We start from the raw sequence: 21,734 nt of genomic DNA on the forward strand, positions 1-21,734 counted from the left end.
TGATGGGAGCAGGAGATTAGAAGTGATTACACACCACCCTGGGAAATTCAGATAGAAGACTGAGTGCAGTCCCATGAGGGCCCCCCTTGAGCTTTACGCTTCTCCTCTGTGTGCCCAAACATTTCTTGAAACCAGCTACTGCTTATGCTTCTAAATGCTGCTGTGTGGTGCTACCCTCTGCCTGCTTGCAGGATCCTTGCTCTTCAGAATTTGAAAGCTCCTATCACTGTCCCAAATGACAGCTACCCTACACCGTGGCTGGAGAATTAATCAGCCATACACTTGGGGGTGGCAGGGTGGTGTGTGTCATGAAAGATGCTGATCCAGCCAGCCAGTGGACACCAGGGTTAGTTCTTAGCTGAACCAACTCTTGGCAGACAACCATGCATGGCCCAGCCTGCCAGACATCCACCAATGTTTTTCCTAGGGAATTTTGCTGCTGTGCATGGCGCAAGTCTAACACTCCCATATTGCGCCCAGCTTACTTCTCAATGGCATAGTTGATTCTATTCCCTTACCAGACCTTGCCTTTAAAGGCTGCTCATTTTACACTAAAATAGGAGGAACTGCTTGTAAAGCACCTTCCCTTGTGGTTCTTGCAGCTTTCTGCTCCCAACATCTTAATATTCATAATTTTTAGAGCAGAGGACACTGAAGAGGAACAAAGAAAGCTGCTGACAACATGAAGAAAACCGTGGCTCTCCAGCTGTGATAAGTTTGCCCTGCAGGATCCAGACAGTACAAGCCTCCATGGGTATAAAAAACCCAAAAAAAGCCATGGGTTCTCAGGATGACATTTCATTAGTCAGAGCAGAAATACTTCAATTCTAGCCAAAAAACAGGTTGATAAGTTAAGTTATGAATTACTGGCTAGATGTAAAGGCCCAGAACAACCCAATAAACACATTTGGAAGAGTATTTTAGATCTTTTTTTTAAGCAAAGAGCCACCCTACATGTGCAATTTCTGTTGCAACAGCACATGATCTTTCCGCCTTCAATGCCTCATGGAACTGCTTTGCACACTCCTATCATTTTAGCAAGGAACTATTCTACCTATCCTCCATGTACTTCCTGACAGACCAAACTCCTGCATGCAGAGGCAGACTCTCAAGAGACTACAACTGCGGCTGTAGCAAAATCCTTCTAGAGGGTGACAGAAAATTTGGGCTCACAAATATATCTTGGAAGCAAGAATTACCCGTATCTGTCCGTGTATCTGTATGCACCTGTGTGGATGGAGGTACAGCAGATTCTCTTTGCTGCTATTTGAGCGGTTTCCTCTTGCTTTCAGTCCAGAGTCTCTTCCGCTAGACTCCTGCATGCCATCATTTCTTTGTGCTGTGAGATTTTGACTCCCCCGTGGCATGGTTCCTTCCCAGCTCCAGCCAATGTAGGAGGAGGAGGTGCAGAGTTAGCCAGGCCAATTCACAAGATGCCAAACGTGAAATCCCACCCCTGTATCATCTCTAGCCTGCTCACGGTGGGGCTAGGATAGACATAACAGTGTCTCTGAATGAGACAACAACCCAATCCAGGGTGAGGGGAAAGAGGGGAGGCACCTTGCAACCAGAAAAATAATAATAATGCAAGCAGGCAGACACAAGCAGAGGAATGACAAATGGCCATATGGCCGCTCTCTCCATGTGTGGATGTTTATTTCACACCTCCAAAAAAATTCATTAGCACAAACACACTGCCAGGTGTCCAGAAGGCTTGGAATGCCGCTTCACTATGAACTGAAAGAAACTGTAACACTTACTCAGGAGAGGAATGGCAATTAACACTCCCAATTAACAGCCAAACATTTGGGGGCTATTTTTAGTGGGCCAAGGTATTGCTTTTAAAATTATTACCTGAAAAAACTTCAGGAGCCAATGGCACCCAGTTTGGCCTCATCTCTCATGGAAGGAGGTGGGAGCTGCACAAGTCCTCCTGCCCCCACAATGCTAACTGATCACACATGTCACCATCCCGGTTTCCACATCTGTGCCAGCTCACAGGGATGAGGAAGGCACGATTACTCAAGAATCTGGACAAAGCATCTTGGATAAATGTGAATGGGGTAATATAACTGACATCCAGAGGAGACTGCCAGCCACCAGGCAAGACACTGAGCTGGTTAGCATGCAAGACAGCAGAAAAAAAGTGAGTCAGAGACAAGTGGCAGGCAGAAGCTCCACCGACTTCTATTGCACAGCCTGGATCTGGCTCCTTTGTGAGTGGTGACGCATGATGTCCTGATGGATTAAGAGCTCAAGAAGACAGTGGTGAACCCAATCTACATGGCTAGGTTAACCGCTCATCCGTTTAGCCCTTTGAAAAAAAAGGTGGCCCATACATCATGTTCCACAACCTATAGAAGAGCCAATAAATGGTTGCACTGTAAAAGCAACAGGGCAGGGGCACTGTAAACGGTTCTCCCATGCATCCCCCCAAACTCACTCCTTTTTAGACTGGTGTGCTGCTGTTACATGTCAACAGAGCCATGTCAAAGATAGTGCAAGAAAGACCCAATACCCAGTGGGTAGCTGGGCGAACACGTCACCCTCTTTGACAGAAATGCACAAGTAGTTCTCTGACAGCACAAGTCGTCCCAAGGTGCTCAGCAGGGCTCACTCCACTGCTACAACTCCACCAAGTCAAGCAAGCCACTGAAGCACCTATTCTGTCGAGGTGGCACGGTGCAGAGGCAGGCTATCTCCCCTGCTTCCAAAGTGGCTACCGCAGGCCAGCCCTCCAGATACTCAGGCATTCAGGCTAAGCTTGCCGTGGCCTGAAGGCACGTCAAGGGGCACCCCTGTGTAAGCCATGAAGGACTGGACCCAGCCTGTGCCTGGAGCTGGTCCCCCCTGCCTCCTTGGGTTCTGTTAGGTAAGGAAAACAAATCAGAAATGTAAAGAACACACACACGCCTTTTTGCAAGGTCTGCTCTCAGCTTGGGACCTTGAGACTCAATTTTTGGTTCTCTCTTTGTCCCAACCCGGTTTCTGCCCAGCTCTGCAGAGTGCTCCCCTGTTTGGGGTCCTGCCCCAGATTGCAGCCCGCTCCTCGCAATATCTGTCAGTGAATATGCTTTATGGGACTGAGACACTACTGGGTGTACAGGTGCGGGAATGGCCGGCCGGCCAGGGTGTCGAACAGCCTGGGAAGGCAAGGCCAATCATGCACAGGGAGACAACCGAGTCATATGGGCAGGTGCGGAATGGGAAGCAGCATGTATCTGCTGCAGAAGAACCAAGAGGACCTCCAAGAGCAACAAGTCTTGCCTCAGAATGTAAGCAGGCAATCTTGCCAATAAGCACAGCAAGTGGCAGCACATAGATGGCTGGGTCCAGAGGAAACAAACCTCCAGGTGCAAATAACACAGGCATGCACGCACGCGCACACATGCACTTCTGTGGGAATCTACGTGTTTCCATCACAATCCAGATACTAGATGAAGCCTGATTATTCAAGAAGCCCAGCAAGGAAGAGGTCTCTCTGAAATGCACAGGGTTCAAGAAAAGGACAGCATTCGCATAAGGTGAGAGCACAGGGTAAAAGATGGAGAGAACAGAAAGTCTGTGGGAGGGCCTGAGTTTCTCCCCTGGATGCGTTGCCACTGAACATCCTCAGTGTAAAGATTTTTCCTCCTCTTAATACCAGCTTGACTAGAGCTTGCAGACAGGAAACCATGACACCCACCTCCTAGGCAGCCAGTCCTGTGCCTCCTGGCTCAGCGGTCATTTATAAAACCCTTCTAATCCAATGGATCTTTGTGAAATGGGATCCCCACTCTCTCTGACAAGCTGCTGTGTTGCCCAATTAGCTTTCACCACAATCAATTAGCCGTTATGTAAATAGCAGTTGTGCCAAGCCCACAGCTTCTCCCAGTTAGGCAGGTCCAGGGGCAAGCACAGCAACACACTCAATGCATGAGGATGAAGGGCACCAGAACGAGACAAATGGTTCCTGGCAGACGGGAAAGCATTTCAAGGAGCCAAGGTGCCGGCATACACTTTTGATGTGCCTGTGAGATCAGCTTGTCAGGAACCAGGGCTGCAGAAGGTGGGGACACTGGTGTGGCTTGGGACTCTTCTGCCCCATTTCCCGGCATGGGCCCATGGTCCTGGCGGGGAAGGAGAAAGGGGGGTTGCAGACAAATGGAAAAATAGAGTTCTCAGACCACCATCCTCTGTGGGGCTGTTGAGAGCAGACATGAGAGGACTGCTGCTTTGGAGATAACAAGTTTTCAAGTGGAAGGATGGTCCTGCTAGTGTGCCTGAGCAAAGAGAAAATGTCTTGCAATTTAATACCACAAGACACTTTTAGAAGAGAGGCTGGGGGAAGGGCTGGGGGAAGTAGAACAGGGAGGGAGGGAGAAGTGTTGGCCATGAGTGTGAGATTGCCATGGCGATTAATTCATATGGACCCGTGAGGGAGCAGGATATCCCATGCAAACTCTGATGGATTGAGCATGCCACCTGCTCCCGGTTGACTTCCAGTGAATCCTACTTGGTGTCCAAGAAGACCAAGAATTCCAAAAAAGCTTCAAGTTCAATCTTCTACAGTGTCTGGCATGAATGGAAGCCTCCCTGCCAGGAAGAGGCAACCAAGAGGGCCCAAGGGAAACCAGATGGGCTTGAGGCTTCACAGTCACAAGATGCTCTGAGGATGCACTTTCAAAGCACATCCAAGGGTCATGGGAACTGCAGCTCGCCTATCTCTGGATGTTTTTGATGTCCATCTATCCAAGGTCTTCCCAGGCTGGATGTGACCCTCTCTGCTGCAACTTTCTGTAAATTACAAGTATGAAACAGCAGGAAGACCCCTTCCAGGTGGGAAAGGCCCCTCAGCCCTGTTACGCACCACAAAAGTTAGCAGGCATGATCTACAAAAAATCTAGTGGTGGGAATCCTGACCCACAGTATCACAAGTGGGGAACACAACTGCCAACAAACATTTAGGGGCTGAGAAGAACTAGATACTCTAGTGAGGAAGTCATAGAATAAACAAACCCTGGAAGTATAGAAACAGCTTCTGTCCTGATAAAAAAGGAAAACATTTGAGGACGTGTGGCCTTTAAGCAAGGGTGCAGGAAATATTACTGGAGTAGCAAAGGGACAATATGAGTAAAGAGAGAAGAATGGTATAAAGGAACTCCATAATTTTCCCTTCAACAGTAAGAACCAGAAACCTATGTCTTCTTAAAAAAAAAAAAACCCAACAGAAATACATGAACCATCTGCTAAAATTCTTAGGATGTACATGCCTGTGACCAACTGAGTCCGTTCCATGCTTTTGAGAAATATGCAGAAGCGAAGAGTGCACATAACCCCACTCCAGCTGCACTGTACTTTACCAGGATTCTAATATGAAATCCCGAGCAGCATAATAAATCCTGAGTAGCAAATAAATGTAACAACTGACAGCCATCCAGAAACGCCAGAGGAAGTGAGCACGGCACAAGTCAGACACATCAACATTAAATAACCTGACAGGAGCAATTCAAAAGTACAGAAGAACCTGGGGGAGAAAGAGCTTTCCTCCTATACTGGAAGGGAGGTTGCTAAGGACTAAAACAACCAGGAACTGCACATTCAACAGTCATAAACTGGGTGTCAGCTCGGAATGCAGGCCAAGCTCAGCTGCTCTCTTCCAATCCACAATGAGCACTGTCTAATTGAGGGAAAAATCCAATTAGGCATCCATTTTATACTAAAGCTCAGCTCTGCAGAGCTTTGAAAGGCTGGCCCAGAAGGTCCCTGCAAAGCTGTGGCAGAGAGAAGTTGCCGTGGTTGCTGGAGCAGAGTTCTCTGCCTGCAGGGAGTGGCCACGGAGGAACCTTCAGAAGGCAGCACTGACAGGAGCAAACCGGGACTAACACTCCTAGGGAGACCATGCGGGGAGAGATGGGCAGGTAGGGGGAGATACCTCAACACGCTGCATGGGGCAAGACGGGGTTTCCTGCTTCAATTCATCATGGTGGAGTACGCCTCCTTCGCTCGGCCTTCCAAACAGGAAGTGGTCCCCTTTCTCAGGGTTTTTCCTCTGGCAGAGCCTCCAGTTGCTTCCTGACTGGTGTTCTAACGGTGGAGGAGGAGAGGAGGCACAAAGCGACTCTTACCTGCGCAGCATCTTTGCTTTCAAGGCGTCCTTTGTCTGATTCCAGGCTTCCAGCTCTGGGCTGGTTATAGCTGTTGGTTTCATGTGGTCCAAAGCAGTGATGTCTTTCCCTTGCTTCCACAGGTCATACCGGTCAGGTTGGAGGACCCGCACAAAAACATCCATGGAGATCTTCACCGTGTCTTTCCGGCACGTGCACTGAAAAAAACACATCCCAGGTACTTGTCAGACCAATGTTACAAGGAAAATTGGGACAAAGGGTTGCCACAGATTTGTGAGTGGCCCAAACTGGCTGCCCCGTCAATTCCAAGCTCCGCTGGTACAAACAGGTGCAAGTACTACTGGCAAAGAGTGAAAGCATCTGCCAGATAACGCAGGCAAGCAATGCCTCTTCGGAGCAGGAAGTGGAATGCTGCTGAGTTAAGCAAACCTTGCCAGTTTATCGGCTTAGAGCTTGTGCAGACTGCAGGAAAAGGGGTGACGGGAGGAAGCACAAAGCAGGGAGGATGGGGGGTGAGGGCGGCAAGGGACAAGGTCCACCAGAGCAGTAAAGGAGAGTGGTAAAGGCAAAGCAAGGCAGGCCAAGGGCCAAGTAGGCAGAGAACCAATGGAGGGCTGGGCAGAGATGGCAGAGGCCTGAAGGAAAGAATGGCTGGGGCTGGCAAGCAGCTGACAAAAAGAAGCGGCTAGGATGGGGCTCAGGAAGGAGAAGAGAGCTCCCTCAATCCAACAGAAGGGAACATGGGGCTTTGCTGATGAGCATGTGCAAAGCACAGAGCTGTTTGGAAGTGGAAGCGGCAGCCCTGGGAGCCGGTGGGGTGGGGCAAAAGCATTCACTGAAAGATTTTAAACGATTGAGCCAAATCTGCAGGTGGGTATCTTGGCTCTCATTTTGATCCGAAAGCCAAAAAGCATCAGGGCTCAGAGCAGTGGGAAGGGAGGGGAGGCCTTCCCTCGCCAGGCTCCTTCTGGCTCAGCTTCCCTGCTGGAGGATTTTCCCACCACCACCCGTTTTTTCCCCATTTCAGAGTTGTTTAGGGCACCACCTTCTGCTCTGCAGTGAAATACAAGTGCCAAACCAGGGAGCAGTAATAACTCGCCTGCACCAAGCAGGGGATGGATATTTATGGCCAAGCAATTTCCAGCAAAACCAATTCACTTAATGAAAAATAGTGGAGGAAAGCAAGATCTTCGAATGTAATTTGGGCAGGGAGACGCAGAACCACAGATGGTGCCCATGTTTCAGATTCCTGGCTGGGCTGAAGCTCTCTCGAGTGCCTCCATCAATAGCAGCTTACGGGATTTGTACTGAGCAGCTTTTCAATAGGTTTTTCCCTAAGTAATTAAAAAGGCACCTGGTGAGGGGGTGCAGAAAGAGAGACGTGCACTTGGACAATCAGGGTGTCACTCTGCTGCAGTTCCCACTCTAGAGAAAAAGCAGGCTGGGAGAAAAGCGCAGCACTAAGGGGCACACATGCCACCCCGACCAGTATCCTGCCAAATTCATACTGAGAGCAGTAAGAACGGCTGTGGTTGTCCCCTGCAGCATGCACAGCACTTTGCTAGTGAGTCCATGGAAGTTCCACACCACCAGCCCGACAGACAGTCCAGCGCTGAGGGAAGGGGGAAGAAGGTAGCTTTCTAATGTGTCAGATCTTCCTTGTCAGTCTGCATGAGGAAGATGCTCACTCACACCAGCTAGTCAGGTGAGGGTAAGTTACACATTGGCCTGCACTGAAGAATGATCCTTTCCACGCACTGGGGCAACAAAAGCAGTAGCTCTGACAGTCCGTTTCATCTTAATATCAACAGTTTTCCCAGCCCAGCACATGGCCAGAGCAAGGCCCATATGGGGCGAGGCCGGTGCTGTCACCATTTCCCCATCAGTGTTGTGTGGTCCAAGGCCACCACCCCCTCCCACAGCGTCCCACATGAGTGGCATCCATGCACAGGATCCTTGGAAGGTTTGAGTTCACCTCCCAGGCATGGCTGTAACTGCACTGCACTCCGGCTCCTCAGCTCTGTACCCAGCAAGCTCTTCTCCCCCAGGCACTCCCGCTGCAGCCCAGACATACTGCAGTAGCCTGCTGGGAGGCAGCTGCCCTTTGAAGGGGGCGTATTTTGGGCTGCATCCCTCAAAGTCTACAGCGGGATTAGCAACAATGGCTCTGAGGGAATGTGCTCCCTTATGGACCTTTAGCCGCTCCCCTTCAGGGACAGGCACAGGGGCCCTCAATCTGGGGAAGGGATTGCAGTTCCATGCCAGGGCATGGGTCTGGCTGCAGAGAGTCCAGCCTATATTGGGCCTGATGGACAACAGCACACTTTGCTACAGAAGGCAGCTCTTTCCGTGCCCAGCTCCACACCACATGAACCCCAGTGAGGAGCTGCCATGTGCTTCCCCTCATTCACTGCAGCTTCTCGGTCCTTCCTTGTCCTTCAGCAAGCTTATAAGGACAAGCTTCTATCAGAGCTTCCCTTGCAGTCTGTCGAGCCCATCACCCGTGCCTTTGTTCTCCTCGGGGAAGCACCTAGGCATCCCAGCAGTTCACCTTGGCATGCAGCTACAGAAAAGAGGCCCAAGTGGATGGAGTGAGTTTGGGGACTCCTGCTACCTATTCCTTAGGTGCTGGAAGCATGCAGGCATTCACCCTGACAATGTGGAAAAGAGATGCTTGGGCACGCTGACTGCATGGTACATCCAACTAGGTGGCAGTCAAGTCTGCATGCAGGCACTGGGAAGCAGAAGCCAATGCTGGTGTCCCAGGAAGGGAACTGCACTCATCTCTAGGGGCAGGCACAACGGAAACTCGGATGGAACTTCAAGAGCAGTAAGTCACTGTATGAGACTCTCTTCCTATCTGGATCCACAGAGCCTTAGGCTTTGCTGGCTCTCAAAAAAGCTGTATTTGTCTCCCTGGGGAATATGTTCCAGAGTGAGGAAGCCACCAGAGAAAAGGGTCTTTCCTCCGCAGACGCACAATATACCTTCCCTGTGAATGGAATTCAGGGAAGGACCCCAACCAACAGGCAATCTGGGGGAGGAGATGCTCCAGCTAAGGAAGAGCAGCATGGAAAATTTCTGGACAGACTCATGTGGCCTCACTGAGCACAATCCTGCTGGAGGGAGAAGTGGGCGGGGGGGGGGGGCACACTCACTGTGTATAAGCTGCGAGCCCAGACGAGTCACCCAAAGATAGCGGCTCTTAAGAGTGGGTGGCAGTGGCGGCTGTTTGGGCAAAAACTATCCCATCCAGGCCTTGTGATGAGGAGTGGGAAGGGGCCACCCAGAGCTCGCCCCCCCCCGAGATTCTCCATGGTGCCACAAAGCCACCCTCTGCTTCCCCCTTCTCAGCCTCCCTGCAATGCCACAAAACCAACCGCAGGAGCATTTCCTTCTCTCTCGATCACCCCTTTCCCACACAGAAATCTACCATGATGTATGTTTATATTTCAATTTTAATTTTATTTTATTACTTTCACAGTGGCACACATGAATAATTCACACCCAGCCCCAGTCCTCCGGGGCCCCTTCCCGCCCGGGCAGCAATATTTCCTCTGCTGAGGTGCTGCAGGGTGCCCCCAAAGGCTTCCCACCCAGCAGAGGCACTCCCTCCTCCCGGACCCGTGTCCCTCCAACACAGCTGTGTAATCCTTTCTGGAGCAGCAAGCAGTTTGGTGCAGCTGCAAATCAGAGCCCTTCTGGCAGATATAAAGGGACTGGGGGACTGTTTTCTTTTTCCTTCATTGCAGCAGGCGTGTTTTATCAGGATCCGAAGCCAAGCGAAACCACTCTTCCCTGCTTCTCTCTTTAGGGTTTTGTCACTAAGCACTTCTATCTGGACTTCATTAACAAGCCCGTGAACAGAATAAAAATGGGTGGGCTTTCTTGCTACAAAAAGGAGCCATGCTCCCATGCACCCTTCAAAAAAATGTGTCACAGCAGTTGTGTCAGGCTCTTTAGTGAGGGCACACTTTAGTGAGGGCACACTGCTCTACTGTAACACTGAGCCGCAGGTTCAGAAAGAGCAAGTGTGGGAGCCTTCCTCAAACTCGTGAGGGGAGCCACATAAGTCCATGTTTACCCTCATCAGCGGTGGGGAGGGGAGCAGAAATGAGCACACAGGCAGAAGAATACACTGGAAGCACTGCTCTCCGGCATGCCCAGTTCAGTCCCACAGCAGGGCTTTCGGAACCCAATCTCTGCTGAGAAGCTCGGGCGGCACTGTGCCTGCGAGCTTGTTCTTCCCACACAGATTGGGCCTGGTACTGTTCAGCCAACTTGATACTCAACCTTCTTCATATTCATGTGTCTACATGCATTTTCCAAAATCCACAAAACCCTTGTTCAGCATTAGAAGCCATGGGTCATTCAGGCATCTGTCTTCCTTAGAAGTACGGATTTCTTTTGTTTTTTCCTGCTAATGCCTGACTCTATATAGTACTTCTAAGCCAGTAACACCTTTTTATTTTACAAAATGCTAATGGCTCTCCCTGGCAGCTTTCTATTTTGTTCCTCCCCTAAATAGGCAAAAAAGTATATGTAATATATCTAACAGCACCTCCAGCTCTGATTACATTCTTACCTTACTACAATAAAAGCATTTATATTTGACTTTTTTATATAAATAAAGGGTCATGGGGTATAGCCCACCATGCTAGTCATTGGTACAGCATGTCAACCATCAATAGAACATGTTGTTTCCCTTTAACTGAATCAATTTCAACAAACTTAGGCTGCACAAGAACCAGAACAACTGCGATGTGCTACATTTTACACACTATATTTAATGTTCTTAAAGAGATGAAGGACGAATTTGATGTGAAAGTGTTCCATATATTTTCTCCCAAGTTCTCCCCACACCACTGCACTTCCGTTTCAAGCAAATGATTTCGCTGGTTGGAATGAAGAGTGAACACAAAAGAATGGTCAAGATGCTTCTGGAATGGGAAGTGGCACCACAGAATGACACGGACTGGCTTTTCTGCAACTGATGTTCTCCTGAGGGGCACAACTGCCAGGATCTGCACTTTCCACACCAGTTCTGGCAATGCCTAAACCTTCAGCCAAGGAACATGTGCTCTGGGGAAGTCCCCTGCCTTCAGGGAGGCGGGGGGAAGCACTTTCTGCTGTGTTCTTTCCAACCTCCACCCAAAAACAATACAAGGCTGCACAGATGACTGCTCCAAGAACATGAGTTCTGAGCAAGCAGCCTATCTTTCTGCTTCACGATCTCTCTGCACAGCTACCTCTAAGATGAGCAACTGCAGAGAGATCACAGAGGAAAGCCGTCTCTGCGGAACACCTATCCTTTGAATTAACTTATTGGGGCTTAGGGGGAAGTTTGAGAAGCTTCCAAAGAACTCCAGAATTCCCAGAATTCCCAGAATTTAGAAAAAGGCTGGTTTAAGATGCCACTTGTCGGTCTTCATAACAGCTCCTCTTCTGGAATGGTATTGCTCAACTGTAGGTTTCTTGTCTCATGATTCAGCTATTTTTCCTCCATGCGTAGTTTTTAACTGGCAGGTCTAGTCATAGGCACTTCCACTTGTTAACCAATTTTCAGTATGTTTTCTCTCATGGATTTCCTACTGCAGATACTGCCATGTTAGTACTTCAAAGGCTGTGATCCACACACATCCCCCATTATTCCTCTCTCTGAAAAGGAAAGGATTTGCTCTCAAAAAGGTCCTTAATGGGGACATTCATTTTGAAAGACAGAAAAAGAGAACAAATTGGGATGAGCAAGATGCTTGAAAAAAAAAAAAAAAAACCATTGCCAGAGCCCCCAAAGAATTCCAAGATATTGTTTAAAATGTTAAGGGAACAATACCGGAAAAGTAATTGGCACCCCCTCCCTGTCCCAGGCATATAACAGAATAGCACAATTGATTGGGCTCTAAGGCTCTTCTCCATCATAATTCACCCAAGGATAATGCTTCTAGATAGTTAAATTAGCGAGAATGGCATTTTTTACTTTACAATCAGGAACCGATAAAAGAAAATGAGGCATCCGAAGAAAACCTAGGAAAGGAGCTGCTCGGAAATGGGGAGCTTTCTGGAACAAAGGGCTGTTCCCACCTTTTAGGAGAAGGAGGTGCTGCAAAAGTGGGACAAAGGAGGAAATGAATTGGGTGATTTGTGGAGGAAGGACAAAAGGGACAACAGTTGGGACCAGGTAGCAAAACTGCTGTCAGGACCCGTACTTTTCTTAACTGTCTTGCACCAATCCGTTCTTGCAATTTCTCTGTCAACTCCAAAATGGATTTTTAAATTATGTCTGGTGGCCCACCTTGCTCCCTCCTCCTGTCCCCACCTCCCAGGTTCTAAACAAGTGGCAGCTGGAGCAATTTGCCCACTTCCGTTAATCAAGTTACCGCTCAATGCAGGAACCAGGACCTCCTGGCTTCCACAGCTGGCACCTAGCACTGAGAGCAGCCCGTGGCAAATCCTGTCTGCCTAGCCCAGACGACACGGCAGCTGCTCCCCCGCTTCTTGGGCCCGCAGCTTGCTACCCAGGGCTACATTGATTCCCTCAAGAGCAGCCCTCCCATGAGCCGAGCAACTCCTCTCCTTCCCCCATCCCCTCGGATCACTGTGCTCTGGCAGAGCTGGGCTCTCAGAAGGAGCCTGATCTGCAAGCAGACCCGTCTCATTATTCGTTCTGCACCTATCTCTGCCAAGTGCTTTGGTGGCCTGCCATTCCACATTTGCCCAAGGTCAGCCTTTCTGCTCTCTGGCTCCCTCCCCGAACACACGAGGCCCTGGACTTTTCCGCCCCAATACCAGTCCCACCACATACAAGTGTGCTACTCCGTCTCCTCTTCCTCCCCACCCCATCCCACCCCACCACTAGCTGCCCTAATTTTCTCCCAGCAGCAAATTTGTCCTGGTTCTTTGCCTCCGGAAGTGCCTCAGACTAACAAGGTCATCAAGAGCAGCTCTCCATAACTAAATGGCAACAAGGCGGCAGAATGCTTCTCACATCAAAAAGTGACAGATGAACCCCGCCCCCCCAAAGGACAGCCACAGTGCTCAGGGAGTCTGGGATCTAATCAAACATCTCTGCCACTCTCACCATCTTCCTCTCTCGTTTGGTGCCCAGGCTGCCACGCTGAAGGGCTGAGGAACAGCATGGCTGTCACTGGGTGTCCCGGGAGAGTGACAGATCAAAGAATAGAATATTCATAAGCCAGGTCTCCCAGGACCAACTGGTGAGTTGTGAGGAAAGCAGCAAGGAGGGGGAAAGAGAAAGGGAGGAGAAAAAACAGGCATTCTAAGGTTGGCTGTTTGCTTCCTGTTACAGGGAATCAAAGACCCTGAGCAGCAACTAACTGGGAAACAAAATGAATGACAGCTCATGGGCAGCAGGCCCTGGATGAACTCATGCGCTTCCTGGATTCTGTGGCACAGAATGTTGGGATGGACCCCAGCATCTGTCGCTTCCAGGGCACTTCCTGTTGCAAGCTGCCTCTTGGCCTTTGGAAAAAAGGCAGAGTAAAAAAATGCAAGGAATAAATGACTGACGGAGAGCTAAGAATGGCACTTCCAGTGGCTAGCAAGGCCAAAAGACCTACCGTTAGGCTTTCTGCCTATCACCAGCCTGCTCATGAGTTTCCTGGGGCAGTTACAAGGAAAAGAAAACAAGGATGGGCTGCACGGATCTTCTCCCTCTGCTACAGCTCAGCAGTGCATGCTCCCCCCACCCCCGTCTTCGGCCACGCGGTGTAGTGCAGCAGCTGCTAGCGTGGTGGGCTGGCCTGATCCCAGTGGACACAGCAGAGACTCCTTCTGCTCCCTCAACCCACCACCAAGTCTGTCCGGAAAGGTGGCATTCAGGTCTCATCACAAGTTCCTTGTGAGTGCTGCTCCCGTGTGGCACACCAGAGTTTACAAAATATTAGAGCACTTCATCAAAAGACGAAAGCGAAACCTACATCCCTTTTAAAAACTGCAAGGAACTGAGAGAAAAGGCCAGACTGTGCTGGCCTTGGACCTGGAAAACACAAGCCAAAACCCCAGCCCTGGGCAACTCTCAGCCAAGCCACAGTGGCCTTCTCCCTCATGCATACATTTGGCAAAGGGTGACACACGTACTACCTGAAGGTGAGGTGAGTTTCAGGCAGGCCTAAGTGTGACTCCAGTGCAGACAACTTTCAGGTGAACCTTCAGCCACCCAGTACAGAATTCCTCCTGATGCAATAAAAGATGCTATCAAGCAGGTTTTGAAACCCTGCCAAATAAGACTCTCATTACACAAACTAATATGTTCTGCCGCTTTATGTTGCCACAACCAATGAGCCCATCCTCAGCTGGTATTTGCCAGTCATTTTTCTTTTTAAAAATCCAGGTAACAACAGCCCACTAAAACTATTGGGCAGGCCAAGCCAATGGAGGGTCTTCCCGTGTCTGGAGCAGGATCTGGTACAGGCGAGACATACCCGTGCCTGTGCACATGTATTTACTGATCATATGTTCACCCAGTTTTTCCAAAATTGTATATAAGGATCATTTTGATTAAAACTAATGAAATACATTAAAAGCACAATTAAAAACGCAACAATAATAGGATGGTTTTGAACAAAAGACAGCGGAGGGTTCCTGAAATCCCAATCCACTGTCTGCAGGACAGAAAATGTAAGAGCAGTAAGTTGAAGCGATTCAGTGCAATTTGGAATGCCAAAGCCATCAGGGTAAGTGTGGCTGAAGGGTAATGATTTTTTTTTTCCTGAAGAGATGTGGGTAAACTTTCCCCTGACGAATTTGAAAACCCTCCCTTTGGCCTAAAGCTTTCCAAAATCAGCTAAGATGCTAATTGATTCAGTCTGCAAGAAACCAAGGAGCTCTGTCCTATCATCTGCCTCTCAAGAATGGGTAGGAGAAAGACAACCAACTCTCATCAATGTTTTATCATGTCCCCCGGATATGTTAAATTATCTTTTATGCCTGCTAATAATCCTCCATGTAATGAGAGAAATTAAGGGAAATGGCTCATTTTTATTAAAAATAAGTAATAAAATAGCATAAAATGTAAGGCAAAGCCCAGTTCTGTATCTCTTGTACTGAAGGTGGATCCTCTTTTCAACAATGAACCATTAAGCCAAAAGCTGAGCTCTATCTACTCAGCAGTGCGTGCAGTGTTAACATAAAACCTCATTTATTGCCATGTAGAACAGCAGATTAGATTAAGGATAGTTTAAAAGGATACTGCTGCTTTTCTTCTTGTCATGGCATAGGTAGAAGGATACTGTCTTTTCTTTGCATGGGTTACATTTGGACCCATGCCACAGTGTGATACCAACATGAACAAACGAGGTGTCTTTTGCTCCTTGCCTAGGGAGCCAAATCAAGCAGCAACAGTACTGTAAGATTTAGGGTTTGCTGCCTGTGTGTGGTACACACACCCCACATGGATGGATGCCACTGGCTCTGTGCAGGGATATTAGGCTTGCAGACTGGCTTGAGAAGCAAAATGGAAGGTGCCCAAGCCAGCAGCAAGCCATTCTTGAAAAAGCTGCCTCCTTAGTGGACAGAAGAGAAAGTTTCCTGGTGTTCAGAACCAGTGGATGGTGACATGCGGGGAGAAAGATGCGTAACACAGCAAGTGGTTACATGATAAATGGTGGCCAAATGTCATGTGCACACAAGCTGGAGAAGGAGGGGTGCTGCACAACCAGCTTGAATGTTAAAAGACTAAACTTTACTGATATATATTCCACACTGTGCATAAATGCACACTCACATGCACACAAATGTGCACTTCCTTGTAGAGCTGCTGTCAGACCATATACTGAAAAGGGTAACATGAAAAGAAGGCTGAACCAGTGTGGGTCACAATTTCCTGGGGGGTTAAATTGGGATGGAAACAAATGGAAAACTGTGAAGACATGCCTGCCAGCAAGTAGCCAACAAGAGTACAATGAGCCTTGACCATCTCACCCTTGGTGTAATCACCACCACTGTGGCCTGCCTTGACAACACACCAGTTCATTAGGAAATCCACAAGAAGTAACAGAGTGCTTCATAAACAAAGCAATTAGGCACAACTTTCCACAGGCTTCCATGTCTGTGGCAAAGCGTCTTAATTTGCTCCTGCAATGCTCAAGTGCTGATCCATAAGATCAAACACTGATTAATGAAGAGGAAAAAGGTGACACAAACTGCCCATTTTGCTGAGCTTCCTTCCGTTTGCTCTCTCAGCCTCTTTATCTGGCCCTGCTTCACATGCATGCCATGAGCCAACCTCAGGGCCTGCCCACATTTTTAGACCTTCATGAAAATTCACTGCCCACTAAAGCAAGCATCCTTACGCACACTTTGCTTGGGGGTTGAGCACTAGAGAATGTGAGGGGGTGCAAAGATGCAAAAACTGAGCTGCATGCTGGGCAGTGATAAACATACTGTCCCATGCTAAGCTAACTGCACTGTTTCTGTGTTTACCAATGCAAGCTCCAAGGACCCACGCAAGCTGAAGGACAGGCAGTTCAGTCAACCCCCTCCCGGAGGGCAAGAATGGGAGCTGGGTGTGTGTGTGAAAAAGCCCTCTCCCAATACTGTGATGGATCCCACCAAAGGCTGGTCCAGTCCAGCTTCCCACTGCTAGGAGTGGCCAACCCAGCCCTCCTGGGATGGCCACATATCAAAGACAAAGGGAACACTCCTTGTCTTTGATTTTGCCATGCCAGAGCAGCTGGTAGAAGCAAGTCCTGGCCACCTCCAAGGGGGACCTCCAAGCAAGGTCCCAGGACAGTACAGATCTGTTAAAACAACAACAACAACAACAACAACAACAACACTTCTAGTTCTGGTTTCCAAGCCAAAGGCCAACTGAGACACAAAGGAAAATTCAGGCTTTTGGAGACTCAGAAATATCCAAACCCATCCCTGCCCTAACAGCCTCACTGCAGCACAAGCATTAAACAACAGAACTGTCCCTTTCATGCAACACTTGATAAATCTATCTTGAGTGCTGCTTGCTGGGTGCATCTTCAGTCAGCAAGCAAGCAACTGCAGCACCAGCTCCTGGTGCGTGCAATTCACTAGTCTGGTAGGAGCCATGGCAGCTGTGGCACACCACGGCTCAGGAAGCCAGACCACATCCCAGTGGCAGGCTCAAGAAAGGCGAGGCCAGTCAGGGCAACTGTGGCTTCTGTGGGGGCAGCATTCAAGTCGGACTGAATGCACATAGTGGTTGAGGCCCTCGTGTCAGTATCAACAGTGCCCAAACAGCAAGCCACGAGATGATCCGCCCATGTTCGTGGTTCCCAGGGCGCCTTCACACTTCATGAGGAGCGCGGAACAAGGGGGTGCACAGAAGAGTGCACCCAACAGTCCCCCTGGCAGGGCCACACGTTCTGGGGACAGCCGGGGTGAAGGGCACTGTCAGGGGTGCTTATCCAGCACTGCTGAGCATGCAGCTGACAAACTGCAGGTTTCTTCAGAAGACCTTCTGACAACTCCAGAACACTGGATTTGATGACAGTTGAACCAAAAAGGGTCTGATAGCCTCTTCTATCTTTGGCTCTTTAAAAAATTATTGTCTTTGTTTTAAAAAAAATGGAGTTAAGGGCAGGCAGCAAGGGGGACAGTGGGAGATTCAATTAATAAGGTGCAACCTCATGCATGTCTACTGAAAATGCCCATCCAAGATTTCTTGATGTTTCTCATTTTCAGGCACTGTTCCATTACTGTTGATAAATGTAGAAAGGTCATGGTTGATCCTCCATTTTAAAAGGTGTTATGTTCTTCAATTTCTGGATTATTAGAGGGTGGGTTTCCACATTCAACCAGGAAGCAGTAATAAAGCTTTCCAGAAGAACCAAACCATTTCGGATGGCTAGTAATGGACGAACCTTTGAATGCTCTGTCAGCAAAGCACGAAACAAACTTGTTGACATAGAAAGAACTACCCAGCCAGGCAGGCGGGCTTTGGCAGAGTCTCCTATCGGCCATGCTTCTTCTTGATCAGAAAGGAGGAAAGCTTTCTTTTCATAATGGAGGATTCAAGAACACAACATGTCCCCGCCACCCACCCCATCCAAAGATGTTTGTTACCAACTGGTCTTGACTGGCTCTAAATGTTTGGCAAGAATACTCTGACATTGCAATTCAACTCACACTTCACTGAGGTCTGTGGGATCTGCTTCTAAGTAAAACATGCACAGAATTCTACAGTAAGTTCTAACCTATCTTGTTCCTAAAGAACTAGAGGGAAGGGGAATAGCATAACCACCACTAATTAGATTTCAGACCCTGTCCACCAAATCCTGAATCAAAAGATTAAGAAGTTATTCAGGCCTATTACATTTACATATATATATAAAATTTCTAGGCCGCCCCATTCGCCAAAGCCTCGGGGCGGCTTACAAATAAATAAATTAAAATACATAAATAACAATATAAAATACACGTAACTGTATAAAGTAAGTCGCCCTGGCCAAAAAACTTTAAAATAAAAATAACATTAACAATTAAAATGACGCTTGAATAAAAAGGTCTTCTCCTGGTGCCGAAAAACAAATAACGACGGCGCCAGGCAGACCTCTCTGGGGAGTGCATTCCACAGACTGGGCGCCACCGCAGAGAACGCCCTCCTCCGAGTACCTATCCTCCTAATTTCCTTCACAGAAGGTTCCTGGAGAAGGGCCTCTCCCGCTGATCCCAGGGGGCGGACAGGCATATATGGATGTAAGCGCTCCTTCAGGTAGCCAGGACCCAAGCCGTTTAGGGCTTTATAAGTGATCACCAACAGCTTGAATTGGGCCTGGACTTCAATGGAAAACCAGTGAAGCTGACGGAGGACTGGAGTCATGTGAGCATAATGCTTACATTAACCATGGTGGGTAGAAAGCCCACCTAGATCTGTTGGTAAAATCCACAGGTGACTTGCAGGAGATCAGCAAGGGCTTCCAACTCCCAGTCCTTTAACAGTGGTAATAAAAGGCCTTTTCTTCTCCTAATTAGGCTGCTCAAATCAAGAAGGCCTGAGGTGGGGAACTAGGAGTAGATATGTACTTCAGCTCCAGCTTTGGAACTGAACATTCCCTGGGCTTCACCAGCAGGACTTCCTGCAATTAAGTCATTTTCTGGCCTCAGAAGAACATAAGAAAATGCATGGTAGATCAAGACCATTGGTCCACATAGTCCAGGATACAGTTCATATGATAGTAAGCCAGCTTTCAATGGGATCCCTTAAACAGGATGGCTGCAAGACCTCCTCCTGTCCAAGACAGGCATGCTGGCCAGCAAAACTAGAAGCTATGGATAGTCTCCTTCTTCAGGAATTTCTCCAATCCCCTTTTAAAGCCATCCAGATTGGAGGCTATCACTACTTCTTGGGATGGTAAATTATGTGCTGCATGAAAAAATACTTTTCACTGGTCCTGAATCTCCCATCAATCAGCTTCATGGGGTGACCACCCCTTTACAAGCCATGAGCCATGTCAGCCAGAACCCCTCCAAAGTCCCTCAGCAAACCATCTTGATCCATCAGCACCCCACACCTGCGGAGGGGAAAACTTGGCATTAGTCTACATCACAACCATCTGTGACCCGAACATGGCAAAGGGGCCAATCTGACACTCCCCACTTCACATCATTATCTCTGTGCCCAGTTGAAAGACCCAAAACTGGAGTGTGTCCTGTTGTATACATTGAGCCAATGACCTGTTGGGACAGTCCCCTGGTTGTCAAGGAGCCAGCCTAGATAGTGTGCCTTCTCCAAAGATGTTAATGTCACCCATGACTAGCACCCTGGGGACCTTGGCCCTGCCACCTGGACTACCTCTGTTGGCTCAGGCAGGGAGAGTGTTGGGCTGCAGAGTGAACGGCACACCCACAGAACCCCCACTCCTTCATGCTGGCTTGACCTAAGCACTCCAGACAAGCAGCCAGTCTGACAGAGTCTGAAGAGAGCTGGAGTTCCCACAGACCATGGTGGCACCCCCCAGTCTTCCCTCAAGCTGCACCAAGCACCCCAGTCAGCAGAGGTGAGAGAGGCTAATTCCCCCTTGCCAGATTGACTGCTTCATGCACTATCAAGTCATGGATGGGCAAGGGAGGTCCTATGCATTTAAAAGCAGTACCCGGAGACCCAAAGGCAGGCTGAAAGGGCAGCCACCAAATCAGCAGCTATATGGAGGGCGAGAGCAGAGTACACCACAGTGGTTTACTGCTTGGGCCACACTCCCCTTGCTCACCTGTTCCTCCAACCATTATAATGCCTTCCTCCACCGAAACGCCCCACTTGGGCCCACATCCTCCCTCCACTGCTTATACAACAGTGAGAATATTTATGTCTGTATTGCTCCTCTTCTCAAAGCCATCAGGGACGTGCCACAGCAACTGAGATCCTATCAACCCCTGCCAGTTCTGCCATGCCTGGTCAGTTTTCCTGTAGGAATATGTTATCTCATGCCAAGTGCAGAGAAGATGTGAAGAACCTTCCTTTATCCCAAGTGCCAAGAATACAGGTGCAAAAATTCTTCTGGTAGACAAAAAGGTTGGGCAAACCACCCACAAACAGCAAGTCTTTACATACCTGGCAGTGCTTAGAAGCCCATTTTGTACTAGATACCGGTCACCCAGGAGCCCACAAAAGAGCCGTGCAAAAGAAGAGGGGCACTCTGTGCACACACTGGAACTGCACACCAGAGCAGTGAGGGAAATATACTCCCTCCTTCCCATCTTGCAGTACTCCCAGCACCAGCAACCTGATCACACCAGTTTAAACATACCAGACAGCTGATAGGAACCCACCAGCTAGACTGTTTGTCAAGGGAGAAGGAAAGAAGCAAGAATGGTTCTGCGGAAAGAGAGTCACAATGGAAGGGAAAGAGGAGCTGGGAAACAAGAGGTCAGGCTCTAAGCAGCCAAATGATTTAAATGCAGGTAGGAAGAGGATTGCAAATGGAGAACATGCTTCTTGGCTGTAGTGACATCAGTTTAATGCACACATTTATCACTACAAGGAGGTGTGCAGAGGGAGCTCTTCAATTTACCCTCCTCCCTCTCTGAAGAGAAGCACATGTAAAGCTTATGGGCCGCTCCCCCCAGAAATCACGCAAACACAAAGAGTGAGCAAGCTCAGAGAGGGCTCCTTGGGCCACAATGAAAAAATGTTGCTCCCCAAAGCTGGTTTGCTGCAAAACAGTGGAGAAGGGCTTGAACTGAGGACCCTTGCAGAGATCTTCTGTCAGCAGCAAGGGAGAGGGAGAAGGCAGAGATGCCTGGAAAGGTGCAGAAGGCAGGCAGTGTCAGACCAGCCCAGGGGAGGGGAAATTAAAGCTTTCCATCACCAGGAACATGGTCAGCACCTGAGGCCATGTCCTGATCTAAAAGGCCCAGCAACAACATGGCCCTGTCTACAGATCCCTGCCCCCAAGCTGAGACATGGCCAATTGTGCTAGTTGGTCACAGTCCCACATCCACCCCTTCCCTTTGCTGCCCCCGGCAGCTACAGCCACGCTGCCCACAGCATTTGGCTCATGGGGCCCACGGCAGCAGTGGCAGGGATGCTTGCCCTAATGGAGGGATGAACAGACAGAGGCAAGAGAAGGAGAGGAGAAGATGAAGCTCACACTCTGCATTTCTTGCCTTTCCAGGGGGAGGGGAACTTCTGAATATTTT

The 21,734-nt window shown here is 48.9% G+C and overlaps 1 protein-coding gene across 6 annotated transcripts in view; it reads right to left on the reverse strand.

The window, feature by feature from the left end:
* Nucleotides 1-21,734, reverse strand: part of KDM4B (lysine demethylase 4B) — a 163,758-nt gene that overhangs the window by 46,332 nt on the left and 95,692 nt on the right. For 2 of the 6 annotated variants that reach the window (XM_044417508.1, XM_044417509.1), the window contains exon 9: nucleotides 6,108-6,304. In XM_044417508.1, the coding sequence (XP_044273443.1) occupies nucleotides 6,108-6,304 (197 nt within the window). Of the gene's footprint in view, nucleotides 1-1,199; nucleotides 1,381-3,284; nucleotides 4,110-6,107; nucleotides 6,305-11,730; nucleotides 11,799-21,734 lie in introns of those variants that run through there. The other 4 variants (XM_044417510.1, XM_044417511.1, XM_044417515.1 and 1 more) reach the window with 4 other exon arrangements.

The sequence above is a fragment of the Varanus komodoensis genome, unplaced genomic scaffold, assembly GCF_004798865.1.
Source record: "Varanus komodoensis strain SLA01 unplaced genomic scaffold, ASM479886v1 scaffold89, whole genome shotgun sequence".
Taxonomy (NCBI): Eukaryota; Metazoa; Chordata; class Lepidosauria; order Squamata; family Varanidae; genus Varanus; species Varanus komodoensis.